A 15,584-nucleotide genomic window follows, 5' to 3' on the forward strand; every position below is an offset into this window, starting at 1 on the left:
TCCTGAGTAAAAGTGGAACGAGTACAACAATGACAAAGCTCCAATTTGCCTGCCAGAAAGACTACTGCTGTTAGAAAGATGCTTGTACACAGTATAAACTGTGTATCAGTGTAAGATCTCAGAAGACAGTAAGACCTTAGTCTGAAATTCAGTTTCATGCTGGAGCATGGCTACAAAGCTAAACCATTAAAAAAACCAGTATTAGTACTGAAACCCCCCAAAAACTCACTTGGTAGCATAACATATCACTTGACAGAAATGATAGAAAGACTACAAACCAGGTGTTTATTTGGACACTATAACCTCATTTGCTTTTCCCTGTCCTCTTGCACGGCAGAAAAACAGGTCCATTTTGAACGCTGATTTTCAGATGAATCTGCTTTATCTTAATGGAACATTATTAAACTCTCTAACTGAACCCAAGAACCCTCAATCAAAAGCAGACAATCTATTAAGGTGCACTTACAACAGCTTTCACATTTGTACAGACCATGTCTCTACCTTCAGGTAGATAACAGGATAGGCAATAACAAGGTAGTTGGTAGTAAGCTTATATAATTTATTGAAAGATGATTTGAACTTGGTAAGAAGTGATGCTGAATTTGAAGAATTACTTTGTTCCTGAACAAAATCCAGGCTGGACTTCCTTTTTCACAGATTCTTTTTCCAAGGCAATTATCATCAGGCATAGAATCCTATTTAAATACGGAATTAGGTGTAACTTGAATATGCAGATAATCGTGAACATTTCAGTACTACATTAATTGTGAGAATTTGAATCTGTGACACTGGTGTATATTGAGAAACAGCAAGCTATAGGGACTCCTGGAGAGCTTGTATACCTTGTTTCTGAGTTAATTTTTCCTGTTTTAATATAGGAAACAGCTTTTTACATGCTACTACAAAGGTCAAAATAGTGAAAAAAACTCTGAGAACACTAACTGGCTATCCTTGTAATAGTTACCTCAGACACTGATGAAAATAACAGTGATTTCAACAATTATGGAATGTTTGATTGCAATTCTAATACAGATATCCCACCTGCATTGCCCATGTTCTTCTAAAGAAAAGTCCTTGCTTCTGCTTTTTGACAGATTAATAACTTGGCCCAAGCCAAGTTCTTTAAACATTGATAGAAGCAGTTCTTGTTCATCTAGCTACCAAGCACCCAACTCCTTTTTTCATTCAATCATCCAAATGTAGAAAAGGTGATGTACTGCTTAGGATATGTTTGCAGGCTTTGTGTTTAATGCCATAAAAATGAAAGACGGCCCCAAAACACATAAGCTATCACTTATACAGTCCTATGTATTCCTTTCTTAATATATCTGAAAATATTAAAAGGCAAGCCAAACCTGTTTCATATTGCGTATATTTAAGGAAAGCAGATATTTAACTTTCTTTGATCTGGAAGAAGTTCCCTTGTTACGGTAAGCTTACAGCTCTAGAAACTGATGTTTACAGGAAAGGATGAAAGGTCTGATTGCATAGAAACACCCCCAATCAATCAGGAATAATAATAGTAATAAAACCCCAAGTGTTTCCATCAGCTTCAGGAAATAAAAATCACCCAGACCAGTACTTTTAACATTACTGTGCACTTCTTATGCAGTGTAATGAACAGGTTACAGAGAAGTAGAGATATAAAATCTTGCCTGTGGAGGAAGATCTGCAAAAGAATCCAGACGTACTAAAACCTGCAGTTAACTGTAGTATCAATTTAAGTTTAAGATCAGTGTCTCAAGGTTGCTGAGATGAACCCTGGATAACAAATTATTTTTCTGGGTATATGCAATCTGAATGACTTTGTTTGACAGGTACACTCTGCTGCAGACTGCTCTACAGAGATATTTTGCTTGAAAGCTTGTATTAATAACTTCAGCAACTGCATTTTGATTTTTTTTTTTGTTTGTTTGTTTTTAATATATTTCATGGTTGGACCATATGGATATGTGTATTTTCTCTGAAATAAAAATACTGTAGAGAAAGAATAATGTAAACCTTACCTGCAACAGATAACAGCTTTACATGACAAAGCCAAATCCAGGAAATACTGTCTCACTCCAAATGTCAAAGCATACTTCAGAGATTTACCATCAATGATGAGAGCAAAATCATTTTCCTTCCTTAAAGCATCGCCAAGAGTACTGCAATGATGGCTAAGTGTCTCTCTCGTTCCCTGTTGCACAAAAAATTGTGACCATTATTTTTAATTCTTACTGGTTTTGAGTACAGTTTTTTTTCCCAGTGTGATGAGGAAGACTGGCATTTTGTTTTTTGAGGAAATCACCTTCTGATTATGCTTGCAAACAGAAAGCATTAAATGGTAGAAGTATTTGCAACAGCTGTACTATTAGAAATCACAGTAGAAATGGTGTGTAGGATTGTTCTCACACTGTGCCAAATAAAATATGTGTGTAAGTTATGGTGAAACTTTTAATGCTCTTTGAATGGCACCAATAGTTGATTTAATGTTTGTTAGAAGATATTATTTAATAATTTTTCTATACATCTATGCAAAAGAAGATTCACACGTTTATATAAATACCAGAAGAAACAATTCCTGTTCGCTGTTATATAAAATGGTCCCAAATATTTAGGAAAAAAAACCCACCAGAGATAATTCGTAATACAAGTACACGCATTATAACTGATAATTCTATCATATTACATTTATAAATATAAATATAAAAATATATTTAAGATATGACCACATTAGCCACGAACATGTTACATAAGAGATCATATTTTGTATTTTTCAGTTGCTAAGGACAGGTTGAATCACATCCACGAAAGTCACTATTCTGTGATCCAGTACTGAGAACTTGGGATTATATTCAGTAGGCAATACATTCACCTGTATTCATGCAGCAGGACTTCATAGCCTGTTTTGTGGACGTCACTAATATCTAGTTAGTTACAGTACAGTTCTACTGTAGAGTCTCATGAAGAAGAAAAAACCTGCTTGTTGCATTTCTTTTTGAATGGCCTTCACAGAGCTACAACACACTCTGCTTCTATTGTTTCCTGTTTCACAGCCCAGAAGTAAGAAGTGTTTTAGAGGAGAAAGGAAAATAAACCACCCCCACTTCTGCTTATAAAATACTGAATTTGGAAACCAGTACCATCATATGACAACAAGATTCTTGTAGCTTTCTACAAGTTTAACAATTAAAAAATTGTGCTAATTCTGTGATATCAGGCATATGTAAATAAAGTTTGGTGTGATCACCTAAAGATAAAACACTGAAAAGTAACTACAACTCTCAAAACCCTCTTTAATTAAAGGTATTGCTTTGCCTTTCCCACCCAACTTCCTCCTCCCAGTTTCACACACTGCTGACCATGTTTTTTGCCTACTTTGCTTCCAGTGGCCTTCTAAAGATTCACTTTTATCTAAAAGCAGATTAGGCTGCTGGGGAATTCTGCACTTCAGGTGTCCTGTCTCTCCCCTCATTGAAACTGCAAAGGAAATGAGGTGCCACTGTTTAAAATTACATGTTAGAAAGTCTTTAAAATGACAATAACTTCTGTAACTATTTTCCATAGCGTCTTCTTCATCAAGAAATATTAAGGAAAACATCAGTTTTTCTCATCTCCATGGACTATTTAGCTTCTGACTAAATTTAAGCAATACAAGAGCCTGAAAATTCATATTCCTCTCAACTATTGTTTCTTCTCATACATGCAGTATAAACTCTTCTGTTTAAATAGACTTTAATTTTTTATCATAAAGAGACATGCCATCAGGTAGCTCCAGGCATGCTACATAAATCAAACAACCCCCCCTCAAGACAAAACAAAATACCCAACTGTAAACCCGTCGTATTTAAAATTCCATTGTGGGCTTACATGTAGCTCTATGCTGAAATCCAGTGCCTTAAACTAAAAGCAGTATCAAAACACCCCTTATTCACTGCTGCACTACTTTCATCAAATATTTCTCAGTGAAACTGAAGGATAATCAAACTATTCCCTAGTTTAAGTATTAAGTTCATAATTAAAAGAATCAGGCTATGTTATGATTTCTGTCTATGATTAACAGTACTATACTGAAATTTAGCAATCCACTAGGTTAATATGAAGGCAATATAAAATCCAGTGTTCTTTTACACAACTGTAAGAACTTACTAACAAAACCACATTTTGTTTGTTATTGAATCCTTGTTGAAGCTAAGCAGATATTCATAGGAGTGGAGCCTCAAAACAAATAATGTTGCAAAAAACAGAGATATCTAAATGCTTCCTGGAAGTCTTTTGAGTTCTATACCAGCCAATGCTAACTGGGGAGTGGGGTCTGAGTGGGTTTGGGGTGTTTTTCTTTCAATTCCATAAATAAAGATATTGGTTCATACAAAAGAGGATCTCTTATTTCAGCATATTCTTTGTAAACTCAGTTCACAGAGCTGGGATACATTCTAAACAAGTATTTATTTTTTTTTTACTCTAACTTCCTCTGTCTTGCATGCTAAGGTCATAATAATGATGAAATAGAGGAGGTATTCTTATTAAATCTGTTTTACATGTCTTGGGGACAGGGTACTCTGCCTGTCTCTAAAAGGATCGGTTGAACTAGCCTTTTTAGAATCTGCCACTAGTATGCAACAGATACTGTACTATTAACAACAAAGGCAAGAAGCACCCACTTACCACCACCCTTTTTTCAGTACCGCGAAGAGTATGCAGACCAAGAGAAGTCAACTTTCCTAGCTCCTATGAATGGATCAACATCTTTTTAGAGCCAACAGGCTATACTCATACCTTGCAGAGCCAAGGAGGAGGGGACTGCCACAGAGCAACTCTTCCCCAAGATGTTAAATACACAGGTCCCACCTACACTGGGATTTTTTTCTTCCAGGTTTCAAGGTTACATGGACAGAGTCCCAGTACGAGAGATGGACCTATGCTGTTCAAACACCAAAGTTTCTGCCAAATTCCTTAACAGACAATATTCCAACTAAGTATTATGGCCTCTTGCCAGCCGTTGTTGGCATGCAGAAAGGAGAGAGGAATTGCATCCACCCTTGCAGCTGCACTAACTCAACATTCCGCAATCACAACAGTCCATCCTTCTCTCCGTTTCCTGAGACCCATTCCACTTCTCCATCAGAATTTTCAAGGCCATTTTTGACTCAGTTGCACTATAAACTGAAACTGACATCTGATTGCAACCACACCAGCAAGAAAAAGGTAGGACATAAAGGTATACGTTAATCAAACAGTGAAATGTGCACCATCACATGAGGCAGAAAACTTCTAATGGAGTCTCCTGTTAAAAAATACAGGCATAGAGCAAGTTTATTTTGTGAACCGCCTCTTGCCCTCAAACTACTTGATTACTATATTTACCTGCTCCTGAAAAAACCCGATTGTATTATCGCCACATGCAAGCAGACAGTTTGCATACGCAGTTTCAGCTGCCACATTATTGGCATCTCTATGTACTCTGAATGTACTTTGTGCATGTACAGAAATGATTCTCAATCTCTACACAATATAGACACTTCAGTTTGAAATAGGGAGCACAGTGTAGTTATATCAGATACCAGCTTTTATTCTTAATCTACATTTATATAAATTTATTTTAAAAATTTTAAAAAAGCTTAATACATATTTAATCAATTTTTTAATCCTCACACTAGAACTGGTTGATGTACAACGCTTGTTTAATGGGTTTTTACTGGACTCCTTTTAGTAGTTAAATAAAAATACTTCACTTCATTACATATGAAGAAGCATAGAAAGTAATTTATCTTTTGTACTTCAAATCTATTAAGTATTGCATTCTGAATCAGTTCTGAAATCCAGTAGCCTGTGTAAATAACCTAAATATAGGACAGATGTTCTCATGTGCATTGCTTAATTTTTACTCAGAGACTGGCTGAAGAGTGAAAAACTCAAAAGCAAAATTAAGGGCTTGAAACAAAAACTTCTTTCTTCCCCCCCCCCCCCCCCCAACAAACAGCAATCACAATCTTTCTAAACTAAGAAAAGAAAATTGCCTCTCTTCATTAATATCACAGGTCACTTGTGTCAAAAGTTGCTTACTGTATCAATAGACTCTGGTTCCAGACATTAATCAACAGCTTCTACCTGCCCTGTGTTTGGGATTTTATTTTAAATTTGATCAGCAAAACCACATTGCTTAAAACAAATTATATTTCAAATATAGTCATCATGATTAAATTCATACTACTGTTGAAAACGTGTTATTCTAAATGGGTCAAAAATTTAAGAAAAAAAATAAATATTTTAATTCATGTTGTAGCCTACCCTTACATGCTACCATGGAATCCTTCAGTTAAGGCACTCTTGCCGATTCTTGTGTTTTCTTTTCGCTTTCTCTCCTTAAGTCTTATCTTGAGCAACCTGAGCACAATATAGAGCAAGGTAAACATTTCAGGGTTTACCTCCTGAAGCTTTCTGGACAGCAAGTTTTCCCACTGGGGAAATTCTTCCACTTCTGAGTTCATTTAAGGCTCCCTTAGAGGGTGGTAAAATGATTTAAGTTCTTTCCCCTCTTGGGATTTTTCACTTAATACTGCATTCCTACCTTATCTAAAGAATCTCTTGCCTATAAGGCACGGTATTCTTGCAAGTTGGTAGTTTTAACCTTTACTTACACTTCAACATCAGATTACAATTTCAGCTGTTTAACTACACAATGACAATTCATTTTTGGCAGATATGAAGTATCCTGTAAGAAACAGGATGAGGAAGGAACTTGGGATTAGTTTGTTTGGGCACTACTAGAAGAATGTCAAGCTCCTAGCTTTGTGCCTGCATTGATGGAGTCATCTCACTACATGGAATTTGTCTGCTCATCATTCTGAAGTTCATTTGTGTAGTAGCTACACTGTGGTTTTGGAAGGTGTAGACTAAGTTTCTAATTACTTAAGAACATTTTATCATAAAGACCATTAGGTCTTCCAAGTGTTCAATCCTAAAATTAACTGAAAGGATTATAAAAACAAACAAAAAAGCAATCCTTCAAAGCAAACAACCAGAAACAACCCTCCCCTCCCCAAACCATGGTTTTGGCAGAATTTTTGGTGTTTGTCCAGATAAACAAATGCTCCAAGTTATTTTTCAGGCTACCTCCACCATGACATCTTGATATTCAAAACAGTAAAGTAACATTTCATTAACTGAAAACTTTGCAGATTTTACTTACATCAAGAGAACCTTCATTTATAACAATTAGTCCCATGTTCTTTCTCAAAAGTTTACAGGAGTGACCTGTTAAAAACATACGTTTTCAAAAATTTGCAAGAGAACTACAGACAGAATTAAAAATAAGATTTCCCCAGCTGAAATCCATGGTAAAAACAATTATACTGCATTCTATAAAAATTAGATATACAGGTACAAAGTCAGAACAGTCAGAATTTTTCTTGCTGTAGCTTGCGACTGTTGTGTCTTATTCAGAGGTGCTCAGAAGCAAAAGAAAGATCTTTACAGGGAGTTATAGAAAACAGCATCTCCCTTAGACTTGCAAATTTTTGGAATTCAACTTGCATTTTATACAAAGTTTTCATATATACATGTTCCTATTCTTTTCTTTTATTCTTTGATGCTTTAAACAGAACGCATGCTGTGTGCTAATGATGCAGGCTGCCTAGACAAATATATATCACCATTCTTACTAAAGTGAAAATACTGATATTATGTGTATTACCTCAAACCTGAAGGTACTAATGAAAATAACCTTAGACCAACTGTATCACATGCATACAAAAAAGCTCTTTAATAGTAAAAATAAGAAGAAGGATATGACCAAAATAATGCTTTATTTTGGGCACATAGCTAGGCTATGGCAGAAGTGCTGATAAGATTTAATATTCTTTACACGTGAGCTTAAATGCAGCTTTCATGTATTACTATTTAAAAATACAGATCTGTCGCTGTTCAGATTACTTAATTCATTATTCTTTTTTCCCCTCCTTTATAATAAAAGGAAACCTCTGATTGATGGTAAAGTTTATAGTACTTTCAATACATAATCTATATTGTTTTGCTTTACTTGAGATTATGGTCCCTACTAGCTTTCTTGAAAAGAGGAAAAATATAGAAAGGAAACTAAGAACACTTGTATTTTCCTAATATTATTCCCTCTGACTGTAAAACCCAAACAATGTATTCTTTTTAATTCATTTTAGATGCTACAAAGGAGTACAAATGCCTGTTTTTTCTTCCTCTTTATGATAATATGAATTTTTCTTGCTGTTACTGTTTTGACAAGGAAGAATCCACCATTCCCCACTCTCACCCTACCACCGACTGAAAAGTAAGTTAACATTTAAATTCTGGAATTACATAGAATATTATTTTTTACAAGATATCTTTCTGTTCTGAAAGCAATTTTACTTCAGCAACTTCTGTAATTTCTAGATCTGTAACAAAGCCATCAAATAAATGTGAATATAATACCGATGTTAATGGCAGTCTCTTGTTTGTCCCCAGTAAGTATCCAAATTTTTATGTCTGCTTTCATGAGCGTCTCTATGGTTTCAGGCACTTTGTCTTGTAATTTATCTTCAATTGCTGTTGCTCCAAGCAGCTGAAGATTCTATGAACATAAAATATTCAGTACATGCAGTTTTTTCAGTTTAAATTCAGCTTTAATCTCTACATTTCTTTTGTTTAACTTTCCGTATTTACAAGATTAATGCTCTCTAAATTCATTACCCAGATTTGGTATCAATTAATAAAGATCTTCCAGTTTATACCTATGAGCTTTAAGATAATTATCTATGTGTCTTGGCAAATTGCACAATGTGACCCCTCAAACTTTACCCAATTATTCACAAGCTCAGTAGCTTGTTCAGCAACAGCTATCTTTTCCTGAGGGGCGCCTCTCTGATTTGAAGACTTACGGAGTACTAATACCATGTCTTCTCTCACTTGGCATGATTTCTCTTCCCCTTGTAAAAAACCCACAACCTGTCAATTCATCTTAATCTGAAACTATAATCTTGATTATGTTTGGTTTTAACTTCCCATGCAGCACATCTATATGCTTTTTGTGAATACAGCCATTTTTATACTTCACATTTCTGTACCTTTAAAGCCAGCTAAAACCCCATTAATGACACCATGATAAATCTAATATTGTGCAATCCTGGTTGCAGCATGGCCTGCATACTGAGAAATTACTGGTGCAGCTAATACAAAAATTTGTAAGGGCAGCAGGGCTGCCTAGGCGTTAACAAAGTTACATAGTTTTAAGACTGTCTTGTGCATGTCTGGATAAAGTGTGCATCTCATGAAGTCCCCAAAGTGACAGAAACTACATACCCTCACTCTTCTTTTTCATGAATTAAACACCAGGTTTTTGAGGGTCTGAATTTTAAGCAGTTTCATCAATGTAATCTCTCTTATCCTTTCCAAGGAAAACCCCCAAAACTGATCTCCCCAAAAATGTGAAGTATTAAAACTTCACGCAATATTGGTTTCACGAACTCCCTTTGCTTATACATTTAAAAGCCACGGGAGCCTTTTTTGTGGAGACAGTGAAGTCTTACCACATGGTCAGTTACTCCAGCAGCAGTGTTGCCAGAAACTCAAGGGAAAGCGATTACAGCTCCGCTCTTGTGAGGCTGCCCCTGGGTGTTACCTGTATTTCTGGGCTTTCAGTACAAGAGGGGTTGACAAAGTAGAGCAAGTCCAGTGAAGAGACACAAAAATATCTTGGGGCCTGGAGCACACTATGCTAAGAGTGCCTGAAGAAGCAGGATGAGTTTAACATGGGGAAAAAAGGATAAGGGAGGGATTTCACAGCCACCTTCTGCTAACTGAAGAGGACTTGCAGAGAAGCCATCTTCCTCTAAGAAGTGCATGGTGAAAGGGGAAGAGGCAACAGTCACATTCTGCAGCAACAGAAAGTTTAATTCAGAAAAAGGGGAAAAAGAATAGTTCAGCACTAAAAAACCCCCACAAACCGACTGCCTACTGCAGCTGGGAAAATTGCCTTCTTGCAGATACTCAAAACTTCATCGAAGTACTGGGCAAGCAAAATTAGCCCTGCTTTGAGCAGGGATTTGTGTCCTACATGACGTCCAGAAGTCCCTTCCAGCCTCAACTACTCTGGTTCTACAAGCATTATAGAATAAAGCAGATGTTTGCCTGTTATTACACCTTTTTATGCAATACAGCAACTCTGAAAAAAAGCTTCCCAGTAGTTCAACTGAAAATGAACACTTTCTGGCAAGGTAGCTACTTGCTCCAAAAACTTTCGTCAAAATAATCTTTCCTTCATTTTGACCATCTGAACTGCAAGGACTACGTGACACAGCTATCAGTATACTGCTAAATTTTCTTCCGTCTAAGCATTATTCCTCAATAATGATTAAGATTTCATAGTATGGAAAACAAGGACCTGAATTAAAAACCCCATGCTCCTTGCCCACCTGCCAGCCACTCCACCCCCTTCCCCTCCCCTCCAACCCCAGCCCCCCCAAACCCTCAACCCCAAAATAACCCGAAAAGCTACACATACTTTTTCAATAAGTTCATAGCTCTCTTCAAGTTTGAGTGCTCTGTTTTGTATAGCTGTAGAAGCACGGTGATAGACACCTAACCACTCTTGATAATCACTTTCTGAAATCTCAGCCACAGCAAAACACAGAGTTCTTAAGCCTAAAGAGAAAGTAGAAAGTAAGTTTGATTCCGTATTCATTAGTCCCTTCCTTGATATGCCTGCAAGGAAAACTGCTAAAAGCTGTATTTATTCCATATTTTATGTATGCTTATGCCTGATTTTCAACTTACTGCTGCGTGTCTTGAAGAACATTTTTTAATATATATAAAGTAAAAACCATGATATAAATAGAAATTTATTCAACAGAGTAACTGTTTCAAGGTAGGTGAATGTAATACAGGTGATGTACTTCAGGGGAAAAAAGGAACAAGTAGTTTTACACATGATCTGACTTATCTTTGGCTGTAAACAAGACATGAAGCAATCCCAAATTACAACTGCTGATCAGGTACATAGATTAGATTTTTAGGAACATTAAAACTATAATATTGAAATATATTTCTGAACAAAGATTTTATTAACTTAAATTTTGCTATGCTGGAAAGCAAGAAATTTTAAATATATCAGCATAATTTCACAACTACCCTCCTCCTCACCCCTCCACGAATCCTTCAGAAATTCTCAGTTGCAGTTAAAAATCTAGCTTCTAGAAGCAGACTTTGAATCCACTCATATTTTATTTCCCCATCTCAGAGGTTCTTCCAGCTTTCCAAGTTCTTAAAATAACATCTTTGTCTACAGGCAACATTTGGAGATTTTACTTAACAGTCTTTGAGCTGGTTATACTTAACAGCTTTTTTCCTTCAGCAGAAATCTGAATTAAGCACTACAGTGAGAATTTGAGACTGTTAAGATTACAAGAAACATCTATTTTTTGACAACACACATTTACATTCAATTTAAGTAGCTAGGTGTGAATGTTGTAACAGTTAATTTTCACACATTACCAGATTCTTAAGATTTCTAGAGCATGAAACTGGCATAACTCCTTATATACTGAGAAAAGCCTTACTCTAGTCATATGATGTTTTATGAAGCCATAATTTGCAGACAGGTAGATTTAGGAAGGGGGATAGACAGGACTAATGTAGTTACTGCCTTTGGTCGTTTGGCCACTCTGCTCTAGGAGACAAACACCACCATAACCAGGGATGGGTAAACACAATCATTTTTTTTCCACAGGTTTCTATTCTGTACAGCTCAGCACCAGCAGAAATTTTGTAATGTTCAAGAGGCTTGGCATGAAATAATACAAACATGTCTTAGATTATGACAGTAATTTAGTATCTTCAGGATGAAAATCATGTGTAATCCTAATATCTTAACAACTAAATAGCATCAGGAATACAGTGCCTTACCATCTAGACCTAGAGAATAAACTTAAGGCTGACAAATCAACTTTTTTTTTCCTCTGCGTAGTAAGGATATGCTGGCAAGGTCCAAAAATGAGTATGAGGTGAAGGAGAGGAAAGGATTTTATGACTTGACTTAACAGTGATACCGTTTCCACAATTCTTTCAACATATTTTATGCAGATGACAAAACGAAGAAAAGAAATCTGTGTGTACAGGATATCAGCAAACAGGTTTTCCAAGGCATTTGTTTTTAATTTTTAAAACAGAAACTAATTATTTTTTCTACTTTTAATTTAAAAAAATATTCTTTTCATTGTGATTTAAAAGAACCTTCCAAATGAAAAGTGGAAAACAAAATATCATTAAGTCTGGTTCTTAACAGACTGGAACAACACCACAGGAAAATTACACACTTTTTCTATTTATCCAAGCAGGCATTAACACTCAAGCTTAATAAATGCTTAAATATAAATACCAGCCATGCTAACCACTTCATTTTTGAACAACACACCAAGAGCATGCAGCAAATGCCAAGGACATACTGTACTGCCACATGAAAGGATACTCATGAGAAACTTTGCAACATCATCGGCTGCAAAAATAAATACCTATTTCTTTAATCGATTCCAGAGAGAGAGACACACTTACTTATTTTTTTTAATGATTGAATGTTATGCTTTTGAAAGGTTAGCAATTCATTCTTCTGAACACTAAATCTTTTCATCTGTTGAGAAGAAGGGTACAAGAAGTACTTGAACACCTTCTTAACACTAATACCTATGTACAGTGGTTTTAAAGATGGGTGGAATTTTTCACTTTTTACATTGATTCATTTGGTCCAACCTGACTGCTAAGGAAAAAATGTTGCCCGCTGTTCCACTGATTTAACAAGAACAGTAATCAAGAACTGGACTGAAATTTTCATATTGCTTCACACAGGGTAGCAGATACTGATCTATTTTTACCCTTTCTGTAACCAATTATATAGCCTTATGATCCAACTAACTTCACATCTAAGTAACTTTTCCTCGGCTGATCCTTGTTAGGCTTTATATAACCCCCAACTGGCCCAACAACTCATACAACCAGATTCACAAGCTCAGAGGGTGTATCTCAGGCTTCAGGTTGTACCATCAGTCAAATTTGTTTGGTTTTAGTTCTGCTTTCAACTTTATTGTATCGTTTATTATAACTTTGATACTCTCTTTAAGCCTAACCACATCTTCCTGAAGAGATCCTGATATGGAAATCTAACACAAGAAACAGTTCTGTAGCTTGCTTCTGCTGTCACTGACAGAATCAACAGACTGAAGGTGCCGACTATGACACTAATCAAAATGCTAAATTCAATTATAAACCACAAGAGAAAAATTAGAGAAGTCATAAGTATTAACAGACAGAAAAAGGACCTTTCCTTATACAAGATGATTTGGCCAGACATCAGTTACCAAAAGGTAAGGATTGTATTTTAGAAGGAAAATATTTTAATAAAGTTTGCTTTCCAGTGTAAGCTTATTTCTTAAGACACATTAAAAAATAATTCTAATGTTCTAGTAACAGTATATTAAAAAAACCTGCATTTCAGTTCCCCACACTACTATAATTCTCCTTCCAACTACTCTCTCCCAACTCATCAATAAATTAAACCACTGTGATACTTCACAGTACAATTCTATAATCTTTTACTAAGATACCAGAAAGAGGGCAAGGCATGGAAGATCTAGGAACTGTCTAGAAGAACATACATGAAAGCAGATGCCTCCTGCTCACACTTGTACTGTGGAATCCACTATTACTAATAGCTAATTAGCTGTTTGTATCAATCACCTTAATTTCAGAGTCTTTCAAATTTTACTTGCTGTTCTTAATTCATGAACCCTCATGGAGGGGTTCCCCATCATTAGCAACTGCTTTGTAGAAGTGATAAAAACAACAGAGATACCAAAACAACATCATATGAAAAGCTAGTGCTGGCAATTCCCCTTTTTGTGACTGGTGACAGAAATAATATAGCATAAAGCTACCTTAAAAGTACCACACTAATAATTTCCAAGCTTCTTCACTACGGCTACTTCTTCCTGTGTGCCATCCCTACAGCATTCATTGTGCGTAGACATAAAAGTGACCATGAGAAATGAAATCTTCACAGAAACAAACAATGTGCAATGTGTTTGCTCTCTGGAAAAAAACATTTTGTTTAAAAGACTCCATTGTGTAGATGGTCTTTTTTAGGAGGAATTGCTAAAACGTAATTCTCAGATTTAACGTGAATAAAACATTACAGCAACATAAAACTGCAAAGTTGAAAAGTGGAGCAGTAATTGATTTTTGTATTTAGTTTTATATTGAATATCATCACCCACCTTCTGTAGCAAACTGCTCTAGATGTTTTAAGGTGATTTCTTTGTATTTTGAACTTTCAGCAAGACGGTCATAAATTACAGTATCCTACAAAACAAATAAAAAGAACTCAGAGCAGTTTAATAGAAAAATGAGTTTTTCTGTGTAGACAATACAAATCATGTAGGAAGACTGAAGAAAAGTATGTAGCACATTAGTTAATTTCAGCATAAAAAAGGTGACTAGAAGTGATTTTACTTCAGAGAAAGGAAAAAAGGACATTCCAAATCCTCAGATTCTCTAAATTTACAAATTCTGCTACAATGCAGTTTTTCTCTTCTACATGTTTTGCTGTTATCTCCCTTCATCTTGAAAAGCACTGCATGCCCCTTTGGCTTGCAACATGAATTTTTTTTATCTCCTAAAATGCCATCTTTCTCTTTAATACTGAGCCCACAAGGTAAAATTAGTGTTGTAAAACTGCCATTCTCAGCTTTTTGTAGACAGCTTGATAAACAGAATATTAACAACAGCTTCTTCTCTCCACTAGAAAAGATATAGAATTGACATTTATATTCCATCAACTTCATTATTTTTTGGGTTTTTTTAAACCATTCGGGAACGGGATTTGCATCTCCCTCCCCCTCAAACTTGACTTAACATACAGAACAAAAACTAATGAGCAACTCTGCCACTCCAGGTACATTATGATTAAGATACCTTCCCATAGATCCTGTGTTCAGGAAAATTTACTTCTGGCATAATGTCAATGGTAGGTTAAAATTTCCATCTAGTCACTTATGATAGATTACTATTTCTACCACGTGATTCATACTTAGCTACTCCAGCAAGTAACTAATAGATTAAGCCATACATTCAACCATTTTCTTGGAGTACAGAAGAAAGCAATGAATAAGAAGCATAAAGGTATTAGTCCAGTACAAAGAACAGGATGAACAGATCTGTTATACCCTCACGGACAGTTAGTAAAAAAAGACATTAACTAGTGCGTCACATCAAACAGCTTACACAGTAAAATGATGTACACTGAAAAAGTCATCAGCATTCCTTCTCCCACATTTTTAATGTTTTGACTGCAGTTATAAACCACCTTTTACTTTGTATTTGTGTTGGTAGCACATGTTCTTTGATACAGTGAAAACAGAATAACACTCACAGCTCCTTTGCAGTAGAGTCTTAACTTTCCCGATGGTGTGCGAACTATCACTGACATTCTCTTCCTAGTGCTGAAAAAAAAATAAATGCCCTATATAAGGTGGTTCGTAAGTATAAATATTTACCAACATTTTACCTAAGAATATCAATATACATCTTCATATAAGATAAAG

The 15,584-nt window shown here is 35.6% G+C and overlaps 1 protein-coding gene across 4 annotated transcripts in view; it reads right to left on the reverse strand.

Annotated features, from left to right (window-relative positions):
* Positions 1–15,584, reverse strand: part of ATP8A1 (ATPase phospholipid transporting 8A1) — a 118,072-nt gene that overhangs the window by 49,036 nt on the left and 53,452 nt on the right. For all 4 annotated transcript variants that reach the window (XM_040594824.1, XM_040594814.1, XM_040594833.1 and 1 more), the window contains 6 exons: positions 15,413–15,482; positions 14,259–14,343; positions 10,499–10,638; positions 8,431–8,569; positions 7,175–7,239; positions 2,007–2,179 (listed from right to left, as the gene is read on the reverse strand). In XM_040594824.1, coding sequence (XP_040450758.1) covers positions 2,007–2,179; positions 7,175–7,239; positions 8,431–8,569; positions 10,499–10,638; positions 14,259–14,343; positions 15,413–15,482 — 672 coding nt within the window. The remainder of the gene's footprint in view (positions 1–2,006; positions 2,180–7,174; positions 7,240–8,430; positions 8,570–10,498; positions 10,639–14,258; positions 14,344–15,412; positions 15,483–15,584) is intronic.

The sequence above is a fragment of the Falco naumanni genome, chromosome 1 (assembly GCF_017639655.2).
Source record: "Falco naumanni isolate bFalNau1 chromosome 1, bFalNau1.pat, whole genome shotgun sequence".
Lineage (NCBI taxonomy): Eukaryota > Metazoa > Chordata > Aves > Falconiformes > Falconidae > Falco > Falco naumanni.